A 14255-nucleotide genomic window follows, 5' to 3' on the forward strand; every position below is an offset into this window, starting at 1 on the left:
TAGATTAGCCAAGAGGCTCCAGAAATATATGACCATAAGATAATGGTGCCTTGATTAAGTCATTGGTTGGTGGCTTCTATATACTCATTTGTTTAGAATAAAATATACTATTATCTATTAGTTTAATTTTCCAAGGAAATAACTGATGGAAAAGTTGAAGCCAAAAACATGCATTGACCTCTTTACCATTTTGTTTGCATTCCCACGAGATTAGACCAACAACATTTGCCAGCAACTTGTATCATATATAATAGACATGAAAAATACAGCCAAATGCCGTAAGTCTCTTAACTCATAAAGGTGAAACGTGTTCATTATTCTACAAACAAATAATGCAAGTGAATGCACAAATGTCAAAAAAACACTGTTTACTCCCTAGAAAATCCCGTTTGACTGAGATCTTTTATGAAATTAGTTTTAACAGTTCAGCTCTCTTAAAAAATATATAATAATTATTGTCATCTTCCTTATCACAATTATATTTATTCTCATAATTATTTTCATCATTATCATTTTTATTATTATCACCATTATAACTATTATTATCATTCTCACTACCATAATTATTATTATTATTACAATCACTTCACATACTTCAATTACAATTATCTTATTATCGTTTTACTATTATCAAAATCAATTATTTCTATTATCACTATAATGAACATTGTTTTGATCATCAAAACTCTATTGTTGTTATACTTCTCTATCTTATTATCATAATCTTCTCTTTTGTTACAAATCATATGAAATAATTTATTTGAGTTAAATCTGGTTCTATTATGATTAACGAAATTCTTATTTCAATTATTTAATATAATTATATATTCAAGATTAATAGTTAAATTAAAATAATTTCACATCTGTTATATTCACACTTTATAAAACTTAAATTAATAATAAAAAATAAAAACCACAAAAATTTGAAACTAATAAACTTTATAAAACTAAAAGATAATTTTACTTTTCAAATAGGGCCTATAGTCAAAGGAGATAGCATTTTCTTTTGCCGACAGAATGAAAGGCGAGAAGAAGGACAACAATGCTACGGCCTGCATGAGCATAAAGAGATATAAAAATAAACAATGAATAATGTTTTATGAAACACTAAATATGTCCAGCATTTGTTAAATGTAAGAATTTTTTTTAAGTGCATGATCCATCAGATGTAAATCCAATTGTCAAGATCAGAGGTAGAGGCAGCAACTTTGCAGAGGATCCAAATACAAATCACATAAGGATAACCATGATAACTATAAGGCGTCCAAAAGGTAAGTCATGAAAGTCTTTTATGTGATTATTTGAGCCATTCCCCCCTCCCCTGTTTTTTAGATTAAACAAATAATTGTAAGAAAATTAATTTTAAAATTCAATGACAAATAAATTTTAAATACAATTTAAATAATTGATATTTTTTAATAAAAACTAAATTACAGAAATAATTTTGTCCGAAAGCTAATTCATGAAATTGCTGATATCAACTTGACCAAGTATTAGAATAAATTTCATCTTGAGTGCCTGAGTGGATTATAATTGAAAGGAAGATTTAAAGATAAAAGAACCTAGACCATTAACAGTGAAGAACTGAGATTATAAAGTTATCACCGGCACCGATAATGACCGGTAGAAGTTATTAGGAATACTTACCAAAAGTTACTTGTTTGCCTATAAATATTACCGATATCATTTTGTGTAATGTAATAAAATTAAAAATTCATCCGTTAATATTATAAATGAAGTTTGTATCAAGTTCCTTAGAAATATGTCACTAATATTTTTCATAAAATATTATAAAGATAATATTACATGTTAGTACGTAATAAATATCATTATAAGGATTTAGGTTTACTATTTTTTTAGTTCATAAAATTTTTTTATTTCTGTTTTTATTTTTAATCTAAATTTTGACATGTTAATTTTTTTTCCATCATTTTTAGTTTTTGTCATCAAGTAATATCATTAATTAATTATGTAACAACCACATTAGCAACCCAATGATTTACAACATCATCAAGAAATTTGACAAAATAATCACATGTAATGTTTTGAATAAATTATTTTATTAATTCTTAATTAGCTAGTATGATATAATCAATTGTTCTGAATAGATAATAAATTAAAAATATAAATTTATCTAAACAAATTCACATAATTATCACGTTAAACTTTTTGATGATAAGACAAGTCATTAGACTGTAATATATCGTTATTACATCATAAGTCAACGAAGATATAAGTTTGATTCATTAATTGAAAAAATAATGAAGAAAAAAAGAAGAAGAGAGATGTCGTGAATTTAAATTCTTTCAACTAATATTTTTAAAAAAATTAATAAACTAATATTTCTTGGTAACAAAATCATCCCTTAACATTATCACGTGAATATAGAAACTAAAATGGGTAACAAAGGAAAAAGAAAAAATTGAAGGACTTTGATCAAAGAAATAGTAAATCCTATGAATTTAATTACAGTACTTTACTACTTTAGTCCTCGTATAATGTTATAACACTAGTCACTAAAACTAAGAAAATTCCATACAAAGTATTTGAAAGTATAAATTGTACTAGGACCAAAATATGTGATTTAAGTAATAATAGATCAAAATTACACTAAGTAATCGGGTTTTAGAACTTAAGTAAAAATACTAAAAATTTCATAAATATATTTTTTAAAAATAATTTTAAAGACTGATGTGACAATCCATTATACCTTCAGGACCAAGACAGTGCTTTACTTGATTTATTCATTAAGAAACCACCGCCCATATGGAAAGTCAAACTTGAATCCTATTGTGGCATTATCAAAATTGAAAAATCAGTTAGGCACGGCCCGTCTGACCTTAAAAAAAAGTCCCATCCAAACAATCTTGCCAATGAAGGACTAAGTATGGTACTTCATAACAATACTATATTTGGTTTTTTACTTGAAAATTTAAAACTGTAATTTATACAGTATAAAATATTACAAGAAATAATTTTTTTTCAAGCTTTTCATGCATAAGTCATAAACATATCAATATAAGTTGGCTATAGTCTTAAAATAGACAAAATCCTCTCCCTGAAGACCTACACCGTCTTTTACATTACAAAATGTGACAGAATTAATTTTTGAAATGTAGGTAGGAATTTAATTAATCAACTTAATTTGATTCTAATAGACAATCATTAATTCTAATTATAATAGAATGATGAAAGGTTAATGCGGATTAATATTGGTTTTATAATCTTCAATATGTAAAGAGTTTTATTTTTTTATTTGAATTTCCTCTTCTCTACTTGTGGACCCCTCATCAAGTTATAATATCGCTAATGATGTCTACACATAATTAACCTTTCATGAACATGACATATACGTCCTTAACCATAGTTTTATATTGGTTAGATCATTTCAATATTTTGATTAATAAAATAATGACCCTAACTCATATATATATATATATATATATATATATGACCCAAAATTACTAACCATGTAAAGATCAATGAAGTAAATCCTATATCTCTCAACAAAATCTTTTACATATGCACAATTTCTATAAGAAAGTCGTTTTCTTGCATGCAAATCTTCTGTAATAATTAAAGGCCAACGGAGTTTATGAGTTGAATAAAAGAGGCGAAAATGAACCCTCCTAAGCAATAGTATAATCACATTCTAGCAGTTGCTTCCTGCTCCTCCAATGTTCCTGCACCACTTTTAAGCTTCTGGAATATAAAATTACATTCTGAAAAGATTTATTTGAAATGTAAAAAATTACCTTAGGGAAAGACCTTTTTGGAATGGAACTTTACATTCCAAAATAGGTGCAAGCAGTGGGAAAAGAATCTGTTTGTCTACGGTCCATTAAGTCTATCTGAAAAATTTAATCTAATTTATCCTATTGTTAAAAAAAAAAAGACTCATGAATTAGATTGGATTAAAGGATAACAACACATCTTGTCTTATTTTCAAATTCAATAGACCACTTAATTAACACTTTATAAATTATTAGTATTTTGGTTGGTTCAAATAATGGATTTAGTCAAACTTAACTCAAGCTGATTTAAAAATAAGTTTGGGAATGGATGGAAATTTTTTGAAGTGATCATAAAAAGTATTGATAGATGGATTAGATGATTTTTATTAAATGAATCATAGACAGATTGATTTTTTGTACTGTAACTTTAATGAATCATAAATAGATTAATGGATTATTTTAAAACTATTTATTATAATTAAAAAAATTATTCAATTCATCCATTTGACAGGCCTAACAGAAGAAAGAAAACGAAAATCGCACATTATTAAGAGAAGAATTAAAGCGCTTCTCTCCTTTCCAACAGCTTAAGCATTTAGTTCTATAATTCCATTTGAATTGGTTGTTGATTGCCATGGTTTTCGTACTCTTCAAACCCATTGGACTTTTCACTTATGGGAAAATTCCAAGTTCAATGTTGAGAATGCAAGAACTAACTGTTCATTGTGCCTCAATGAACGGACAATTGGATACAGTCATGACATTAGTTTATTGTACAAGTATAGAGATACAATGACATTAATTTTTTTATGTGCATATACAGAGAGATACAATTTTATGTACAGAGTGCAGAAAGAATGGTTAGGGGAGGGGAGACCTAAAATATGTATTTACAGAAAGTCCCATTGCCAATAAACCTTCTCTACAATCCCTCCACCACTTTTAACAGCCAGGTGAAGCGTCTCAGAAGCTGGAGGAACCCCCCATAACAATGGCACTGCAACAGTCATGGTTAGCTTTTCATGTAAATCACCTTTGCTTGCCTTCTCCGCGGCAATGATCTGACATATAAGATTGGTTCTAGTATTCAGAAAATTTGGGTCGACACATGATATTAGAAGAAAAAATCTGGATAATGTGACACATCAATGGGAAAGTTTCCAAGTAAATGTTTCCACGTCTATGCATTTCAGATCACCATACATGACCCCTCAATAGGTGGTATCAACCAACCTAACTAACTTCTGGCATTTTCCAGGCATGAATTACCCATAAAAATTCTAGTTACCCATTAATATCTAAGTAAATAGAACCAAGGGAAAATGGGCAGAACGCAATTTTCAATGACAAGCCCCAAGTCTAAATCCTGTTAATGATTGTTATTGGTAGGAGAATGGTCTTCCAATTCAAGATTCTATATTTGTGTAATTTATTCTTTCACTTCAACAAGATGCTAAGGATTGAAAGTTGATCTGAAAAGAATTGGTATATTTAAAGACAAAATATGCTAGGTAGAAATTAGTCAGAAAACAGAAAAGGACAATAAGTATGCAGAGCCGTTGGCTAGCTTGTGTATATGAGCAAAAATGTATTAATGTGGCACTGCAAAGATCTAGGGTGCATTTGAGTAAACAACTTAATTAAGCTATTATTCAGTAAGTCCTTATCACCCAAGTTAGTCATAATTTTGTCCATAAAAAATATTAAAATAAGTTGGAAAGAATTTATTTTGATAGTTTACTAAGAAGGTTACTGAGTTAAGTTAAAAAGTGTAAGCTATTTTTGTAGGCTCAAATAACTAAGTTCAAAAGCTCTACCAAATACCTCCATAGAGGTAAATCAAATGGTGCAGACCAGTGAGGATTTTTTATCCTTAATTTTAGTATAGCATTATTCTTTAGAGATTATCCTCTGACAAAGCAGTTTCATAAGCAGAACATCTCATGAAATTTTAACATTGGCTTTTGCAATTTTGACTAAACTTTCTTCAACATATAGTAAGAACCAGAGCACAATAGCTTTATTGAAAGAAAAAGTATAGCCTACCTCCCCACCGTGCTCTAAAACAGTGTCTTCCACCACATCACTAAGCATCTCAATTGAACGGCAGAAACCAAAAATACAAAGTCTCCTGCCCATATCAAGTCCCTAGAAAGAGGGCAATTCATATTTATGAGATGGCAAATGATAAGTAATACTCTCATGTAGGAGGTTTAGTTAAAAGACTGAGTACTTACATTAGTAGCAGCAATATCAAAGAGTGCACCCAGACAAAGGCCTTGATTGGGATTCATGTAATTACTCTCCTGAAACCGTTGAAATTTTTTAGCAGTTTTGGATTTCCCGTGCTTCTTCTGTAAAGCATAACAATATGATTAGCCAATCCCAGAAAAAATCACATCAGACATTAAAATGGATTATAAACCAGAGGAAGCATGGATCAAAGATAAAAAGGATACAAAAAGTGCACGGTGTATTTGCTGTCTTGGGCTTAAAAGCCGATTCTATGATGCCAAGTATTCCACATGAGAGACCAAGATACTTTTTAACATGAGGAGTAAAAGGGCAAAGAGTCTAAGTCTGTTACAATATGCAACATACCACAAGTAGCATGCACCAAATGAAAACCTTATAATCATGATAAGAAGCATGTTAGAGTTTCACTTTCACCTACAGCAGTTTAAACTTTTAAGGTTAGTTGATTTCTTGACATGGTATCAAAGCCCCTTCAATAATAAGGTCCTCCCCCTCTTCTAATGGAACTAAATTGTCAACATAAGTTTTGGGTGGACAGGTGCTTTGTTTGTTTAAACTCCAAAGAGCTTTTGTGTGAAATTTGAAAAGACGAGTTATAGTTATCACTTATCAATAAAAATCACTGTTGAACCTTCTTCAAATAAATCAACATTTTGGAGCCAAATACACATGAACTAAACATAACCGGCAGAACATTTAAATTCCATCTACATTTTAAATGTTAACTTGTAAACTGAAAGCAATATGAAAAAAATTCATGATAAAATCATACATCTGAAGAGCTGACACGGCGAGGAACCATGGAGCCTCCAATCTGGATCAATCCATCAGCAGTGAACAACGTAATTCTCTCCTCAGGAATCCATTGAATTTCTGAGAAGTCACAAACATAAAGGGAAGCAACTCAGAATATAAACAAGTGAAAACACGATGGATTAAATAATTTCCGAGCCTTGACATGAATCAAGTCCAAATTTGCCTTAAAATCATCTCAACTAACGATCAAATAAGAAAGAATAAGCTTCAAATCATAAAAGTATCTAATCCACACTCTCAAAAAAATCCTAATCTAAACAACAAGAAAGGCTACGGTTTATTACTTTAAATAATACGTGTGTGTTAGGACGAGCATTTGCAACAATTAATTTTGAATGAAACTGATTTTGGTTACAAAATTGTTTCAATGTTTTATCCTAAAAAAAGTTAGTAGCAAAATTCAATATAGAAATTTTAATCCAACTCAAAAGCTCTCAAAATTGCCTCAACCTGGAAGCAAACACGCGAACATTTTCCTAAAATCACGTTAACTAGTATTTCAACATAATTTGTGGATCATTTAACGTGAACCCAAACACGCAAGTCTATTTGAACACAATAAACACAGAAACAATCCCAATCGCGATGGTTAAACTCGAAGCATTGAAAAGGAACTCCAATTTTTTTTAATTCCACGTGGTGCACAACCAGAAGCGTTGGAAAATCGGAAAAAAAAAAAGAAGAAGAAAAAGGAAGAGCGTACCGTTGTTGTCGGAATCGGACCAAGGGAAAAAACCGAAAGAATCGTCGCCGGAGAAGTTGCCGGAGGGGGAGGCTTTGGGAGCGAAATGGAGAAGACACGTGTGAGAACTAGAAGGAGGAGGGAAATGGAAGGAGCTGTTGTTGAAGAAGGTCTTGGAAGGAGAACGGGACGGAGCGAAAGAGAATCTGAATGTGGAGAAGCATAGTGCAGCAGAGGTTTCCGCCATTGGAACGGAACAGAACAGAACGGAACGGAACGGAGTTAGTTAACCACAACACGCTACGTGAGCGACTTTTTTTTTTTTATTATCAAAATCGGTTTTGATTATTCATTCATTCATTGAACTACTCACCGCGCGTTCGTTCGGACACCCTCCCTCTTTGTCGCGCATTTGCTAGCGTTGAGGATTCTTTATTTATTTATTATTGCTTAGAGTGTGGTGCTTTTTTTTTTTTTTTCTGGCTGAGAACTTCACATGTATATCCCACACACGTTCCTATTTTTATTTATTTTTTTATAAAAAGAGATCAAATGAGACAAAAGACTTCCATTAAAATTGATTCTAAAACCAGTCTTAGTTACCAGACCTCCTCGGTTTTCCTCAGGAGTCAACATAATAGTAAACTTCAAAATTGGGTGAATTGAAGTAGATAAATAAAAGACATGTAAAAAAAGTAATAAATATAATAAATAATTGAAATGCTTTTAAATTTTTTTGACAAGATTAAGTTATTGCTAAAAAATTGAAAATTATTTTTCCCTCGTCACTTTAATTTTTTTTTTTTTGCCACCTTGAATCATGGGATTCAGTGCCATTGCGCCTCCCTACTCTCTATTTGGATCCTGCTCCTAATACCTGTAAACTATATGAGGGACAAATTTAATCATTTAATCCTGATCGATTATGAAAAATTCACTATATTACATGTTATCATAGTTAACCATCATGTGATTCTCGTAAGTATAAACTTAAATATGAATCTTGTGTCTACTCCACAATTTACAATATACCATCACAAATGTAATTCGCAACAAAAAAACATACTGCTATATCATATATAACATGGTAAAGATAAACTTTTTTTAATGTTATAAAGCAATAATAAGTGTGAATCATATTAGTAATATAATGCCTAATATTTCAATGCCATATACCCTAAAAAATGTGAAATACTACTACTTTGTGGTCAATATTCTAACTAATAGTGAGCCATAATAAAAACATTTATATTGTTACCGTCTCAAACAGACGGCTAAACGATCAGGTGGAATTTTTTTTCTAACTTAATAAATAAGGATAAAATTTAAGTTAATACTAAAAAAAGTCATAAATATCTTATGACTTCTCAAAACAAAAACAAAATCGTAAACTTTTTTATGATTTTTTTTCTACTAAAGTCATAAAAAAAATTTATAGCATCTATTTTTTTTTAAATATAACTTTGAAGTATTTTAATTTTTTATATTTTTATTCTAAAAGTGGTAAATAATTTTTTTAATTAATTATTAATGAATTTAGTTTGTTTTCATTTTTAGTTTTATTTAATATTTTTTATATTTTTATATATTATTTTATTTAATATTTTCTATCACAATCATGGGTGATTGGACCGTTCAGAATCATGGGCTTTAAATAATTATAAGGATAGTAATTTGGTGATCCATTGTCCCTAAACTTTTGAAACTTGGATCGTTTAAGTGTTAGAATTAACTCCTGACCCCAAAAGAAACGTTTTAGAATTAATTACAATATTTAAAATAAAATGTCATATATAAAATAATTCTTGAATTTTTTTTCATTAAAATAAATTTTATTAAAAATTATATATACCAAAATTCAAGTTTTTCTTTTAATTAAATGGAAGACTCATCATTAAAATGAACTTAAGCCCACTAGAAAGAAAGAGGAGATGAATAGTTTGAATTCACCCAAAAAAAATGATAAAAAGCTTACCTCATGTCATATATATATATATATATATATATATATATATATATATATATATATATATATATATATATATATATGTCAACTGAGCTATATCCAACGATAGTAAACTTTTGTACCAAAAATAAAAAGACACTAAATTCAATAGCCAATTCCTTTATTTGAAAGATTCCAACCATGGGACTTAACTTATTTCCTCCGCTTCATATACAAACGCCTTAGACAAAAAGGAAAAAGAGCACAAATTCTATGCGTTAAGGTGGTGGTGGTGGCTTCATGGTCTATGAGCTGGTTTCATGAACTAAAAGGAAATAATATTCCATCATGCAAGACAGATTGAGAGAAAAAAAAAAAAAGGGAATTGTACGTTCTGATGTGTAGTGAGGCGAATAATTATGATCCCCAAAACAAAAAAGGCTGGTGCAATGTCGGAGAACCATATATGCATTGAAAGCAAAAGTGATAGAGAAGGCACATATAACATGCTCTTTGCAATTCTGACTTGCGTTTGGAAGCACCCTCTTCTTTAGCAAGCACGCTATCATTCCCTAACAATATGCTGATCATGAACTCTCTCGCCATTATGTTGCATTCAGGATTTTTTTTATCCACCACATGTATCTTTCAAGAAATACAGTGCTTGAGTTAGATAGAATCATTATGATGATTGGATGATAAAATTCTCCCTCTAAGTATTTAATGCAGGTGTATATCAGAATTTGAACTCAAAATTACTTATTAAGTTGAAATAGCCTATGTCAGTTGATTACATTCAACAACATGTATATATGAACACCTGTGCATGGCAGAATAAGAACACCAAAATAACAACATACGAGAACATACAGATATGTCTTGGTAGCCATCTGGGAAAAATGCTGAATAACCCTTGTCTTTTAGCTGGCTATCTCTTTGTTTACGCTGCCTGTCCAATACATGCATGTAGACAAGACCACAAGCTTCTACATTTGTTTCCCCTTTTTCTTTCTTTTTGGTCCTTTTTTCTCTCCATTGCTTCGGCAAGTTCAGGAATATATATCATCATATCTTCTCAGTCAGCCTATAGAGACACATTAAGAAGCTATGTTGTAACTCTAGACTTCTATGCATGACTGCATGTTAATTTGTAAAGTACATATATTGGTATGAGATGAAAAAAAGTGAAAATGTCTTTCTTTTATATCCAAGTCTCCATTTGCATTATTTGTCTAACAGTGTGTTTGAAACAACTTCATAATGAAAAAAATCAATTTAACTTTTCATGCTTGAGTCAAAGCAACAAATAATTGTTTATGTTTTTTCATAGTATTACCATAATTTTGTTGACGTAAAATTGATTTTGTGTTATCTAAACGTAATATAAAAATGATATAATAATTAATTTTTGTTAAGAATTGAATTTATATACTATTTAAATAATTTAACCTTAACTTTAATATATTAATTCAATGTGTCTAATCACTTGATTCGTTTATAAATTTTGTCCTTTCTATCGAAAAAATAGAAATTTTGGGCCCGGAAGATTTTGTTCATGAAGCAATGATTTTGAATCTTATGATCATATAATTTAATTGCAGTATTTTCTCTTAAGCTTGATTAATTCAAGTTTTGGGCTGTCAACGAATTGTGCTTAAGTGAAATCCTTTTCTTTGTCATAGCCCGCCGTATCAGAGATATCTGTAGTGCTTACCCACCCATAATCACGGGTGTCCATTAACCTAGAGGATCAACCCTTTGAGTTAATTATATTTTTTAATTTTACAAAATATAATTAATTTTATTTTTTTAATTTAAGAAAAATACATTAGTTAAAAAAAAGAAAATAAAAAGGGTCAGAATTCAGGCTTTGAACACCCAAATTCTTAAATGTAATATATAAAAGTTTTAGAGGGGTGGTGTGAATTCGGGTATGGGGATCTGAATTCACACCCCGCACAATAAATGTTGCTAGTTGGGTAAACTATTTCCAAATGTGGCTATATGGAAAATTTTATTTTGTATTTTTTTTAAATAGGTACATATCCAATACTACTATCATTTATGCCTTCTGCGCGCAAAACCAACTACATATTCTTTTCTTCTTTTGATAGCCCTCCTTTTATGGGTAACAAGACCCGTGAAATCATGTTCCTTTGTCTAGTGTGATTCGTGCATTTTATGCCACGGAAACATTTTATTGGCTACCTGTAGGTATCTTGTTTATACTTAGGAAAAAGGTGATTAAGGTAAAGAACTAAAGATTAACATAGGATTTGCACAAGTAAAAAAGATTACGGAAATATCATGCTAAAAAAAAGAACTAAATTAAAATAAAAGCATCTGCATATGCATATGTACATGCAACTGAATCGCACAATAACTTTGTTTCAGGCACCCAGCTGAGCAACCTGATCCACTTTGAGAAGTGGGCTCCATGTAGTGATCCCGCAATCAAATTTAGTTAGTTTGCGTGTGATTCTTTAATAAAAATAAAAATAAAATTAAAATAAGTACTAACACAACATTTACTCAATCAACCTATAGATCATAGGTAGCACAACTGTTTTATGAGTCAATTTAATTTTTGAATGGAATTGAAGTAAACAACTATTTTAAGTGATTATTTGATTATTAACTGTGAAAGATTGGTCACTAATCTCTATAGTTTATAAGTTTTGCAAAGGAAAAAGCCTCCACAGACAGAAAAATACAGCAAAACTGCATTAAGCCAAAAGAAATAAGTAGAACAAAGAAAATATAGAAAGTGGAATTCAAGTTAATTAAGAATTTAAAAGGAGGAAAGTGAACATAGAGAAAAGAACAAACGAAATAGTGAAACGGACAAAAAGGGAATGGGCCCTTAAGCGTGCTATGGAAGATGCAAAGTAATAATATAGAGGTTCACACATGCATGCATACAAGTGCTAGCATGAACACCTGAATGCCAAAACCAACTGCCACTATTTTTGTTTTTTTAATTAGGCCATGAAACCATATGCCCCAATGGAGCAAATATTTATTCATCATTAAAATGCACAACACCAGCACCGTTTTTGTCATGTAAGTCACTAAAGGTCAAACATGCAATAACCCCCATTGCATGGTTATCACTCCACTACAATTTTTGGATTGACACACAAGAACCTTTCCATGGGCTTTAATTTCCCAACCTTTGGTCAACTTCAAATTATTTTGTCTCACTGTTGCTGGACTTCTGGTTTCTGTATATCAACAAGCTATGTCAAACGTTATACTGCACACCACCAAGTGTAGATCTTAGAAGTGATTCGCATTGGAGTTTTAAACATATAGTTATGTTAAATACTTGAAAAGAAAATTTTATCGTTCATATTAGTTCATATTAATTTTATCTGACTCGAGCAGAATTACTTTCGTTAAATAATACATGAGATCTAGAAAAAAAAACATTATATGAAACTGTTTTTATTATAACATTTCCATTCCCTTCACTTTTAGAATCTCCTTATTCCCCTCCCTGAAGTCCTAATTCCTAAACCAAGAAAAGCACCACTAAAGCATTGCCCTTTCTTTGCTTCCAAACACATTTAGTAATATTTCACAGAGGATCCGAGGACTATCAAAATTAGATTAACTATGAAGATCATTATTTGCAAGATAATCCCCGCCCCTCCTTTCACGCCATTTTTCATCATGAGAGTGTAATCATGCTATAAACATATTTTATTAGAATTAGATATTACAATTTTATCCAGGATTTTGTAGCTTATAAACTAGGTTTGAGAATATTAAGGCAGTTTGGTTCAGCTTTTTTCTTAAAAGAATCACTTCTTTCTTTAAAAAATAATCATTTTTTTTATATAGTTTTCTATGCGTTTGTTTCGGTTTTTCAAACTAGTCAAAAGTTAAAAAAAAAATCTAAAATCTGATTAAAAGTAGAAGCTATATATTTTGAATAGCTTTTTATAAAATCAGTTGTTTCTTTTTTCTAAAAAAAAAATTGTTTTATGATTGTAAACAAACATAATTTAACTTTTTATTTTTTAAAATTATTTAAAAAATAATTATTAAAACTGACCCTAAATCATTGAGTTGGCATCTTAAACATCAATTTAAATCCTATTTATTTTGAAATTTATCAATGAAAGTTAATTAATGGCATATTTTCCTTGTCTAATGAACTTATTGATCACAGTATAGTTGTCAACTTGTCACTGTCAAACAGTACTTTTCCAAAAGGAAGTAACTCAGACCTATATAAAGAAATTATTAAAAATAAGGAAGTGGAAACAGATGTCCATATTATTTATCAGCACTTTCCTTTCAATCTTAGAGCAAATATCCACTAGCGTGTTGTTAAGATTAAACAGATCATTTGCATACAATCCAATATTAAACAATTTAAACACTCAATTAAAATGAAACAACTGTACTTAACAGGGCTTAAGATGCCTAAACCATGTGGCTTCAACATTACATTATCTCTTAAATTTAGCTTGTGAAAAGCAAATAGGAAGATATATAGTGGACACCACACCACTTAATAAGTGAGTAAATATAATTAAATATCTTCTTGGGGATTTTAAAAAATATATTTCAATCTGTGTGAGGTTTGCTGCCTTTAAGGATACCTGTTATTTAAAAGGAAGGCCTCTCTTTGATTCTTCTCAGTAGGACTCCACTAGAGTATCTGAAAATACAAATCAAAAGCCTAATCACAAGGAAGTGGACAATTAATATTTTCAATGGAAACAACTGCGGGAGGACAGAACAATTTTATGTACTATTACATTAATTAGTACATATATACTCTTATCATAATTAACCTCGCTGGAAAATG

At 30.1% G+C, this 14255-nt stretch overlaps 1 protein-coding gene across 1 annotated transcript; it reads right to left on the reverse strand.

The window, feature by feature from the left end:
• Nucleotides 1–4406: 4406 nt before the first annotated feature.
• LOC114381216 lies at nucleotides 4407–7897 on the reverse strand. The gene is made up of 5 exons (XM_028340418.1): nucleotides 7510–7897; nucleotides 6763–6863; nucleotides 5972–6088; nucleotides 5781–5882; nucleotides 4407–4795 (listed from the first exon to the last, which is right to left on the reverse strand). The coding sequence occupies exons 1-5, from the start codon at nucleotides 7733–7735 to the stop codon at nucleotides 4625–4627; spliced, it is 717 nt and encodes a 238-aa protein (XP_028196219.1). The 5' UTR covers nucleotides 7736–7897; the 3' UTR covers nucleotides 4407–4624.
• Between the last annotated feature and the right edge of the window lie 6358 nt (nucleotides 7898–14255).

Source organism: Glycine soja, chromosome 13 (assembly GCF_004193775.1).
Source record: "Glycine soja cultivar W05 chromosome 13, ASM419377v2, whole genome shotgun sequence".
Lineage (NCBI taxonomy): Eukaryota > Viridiplantae > Streptophyta > Magnoliopsida > Fabales > Fabaceae > Glycine > Glycine soja.

Coding starts and splice junctions, on each gene's coding strand:
- LOC114381216 (XM_028340418.1), bottom strand. CDS start 7,735: ATGGCGGAAACCTCTGCTGCACTATGCTTCTCCACATTCAGATTCTCT. Junction 6,864..7,509: donor GTCCGATTCCGACAACAACG/GTACGCTCTTCC, acceptor GTGACTTCTCAG/AAATTCAATGGATTCCTGAG. Junction 6,089..6,762: donor GCCGTGTCAGCTCTTCAGAT/GTATGATTTTAT, acceptor TATGCTTTACAG/AAGAAGCACGGGAAATCCAA.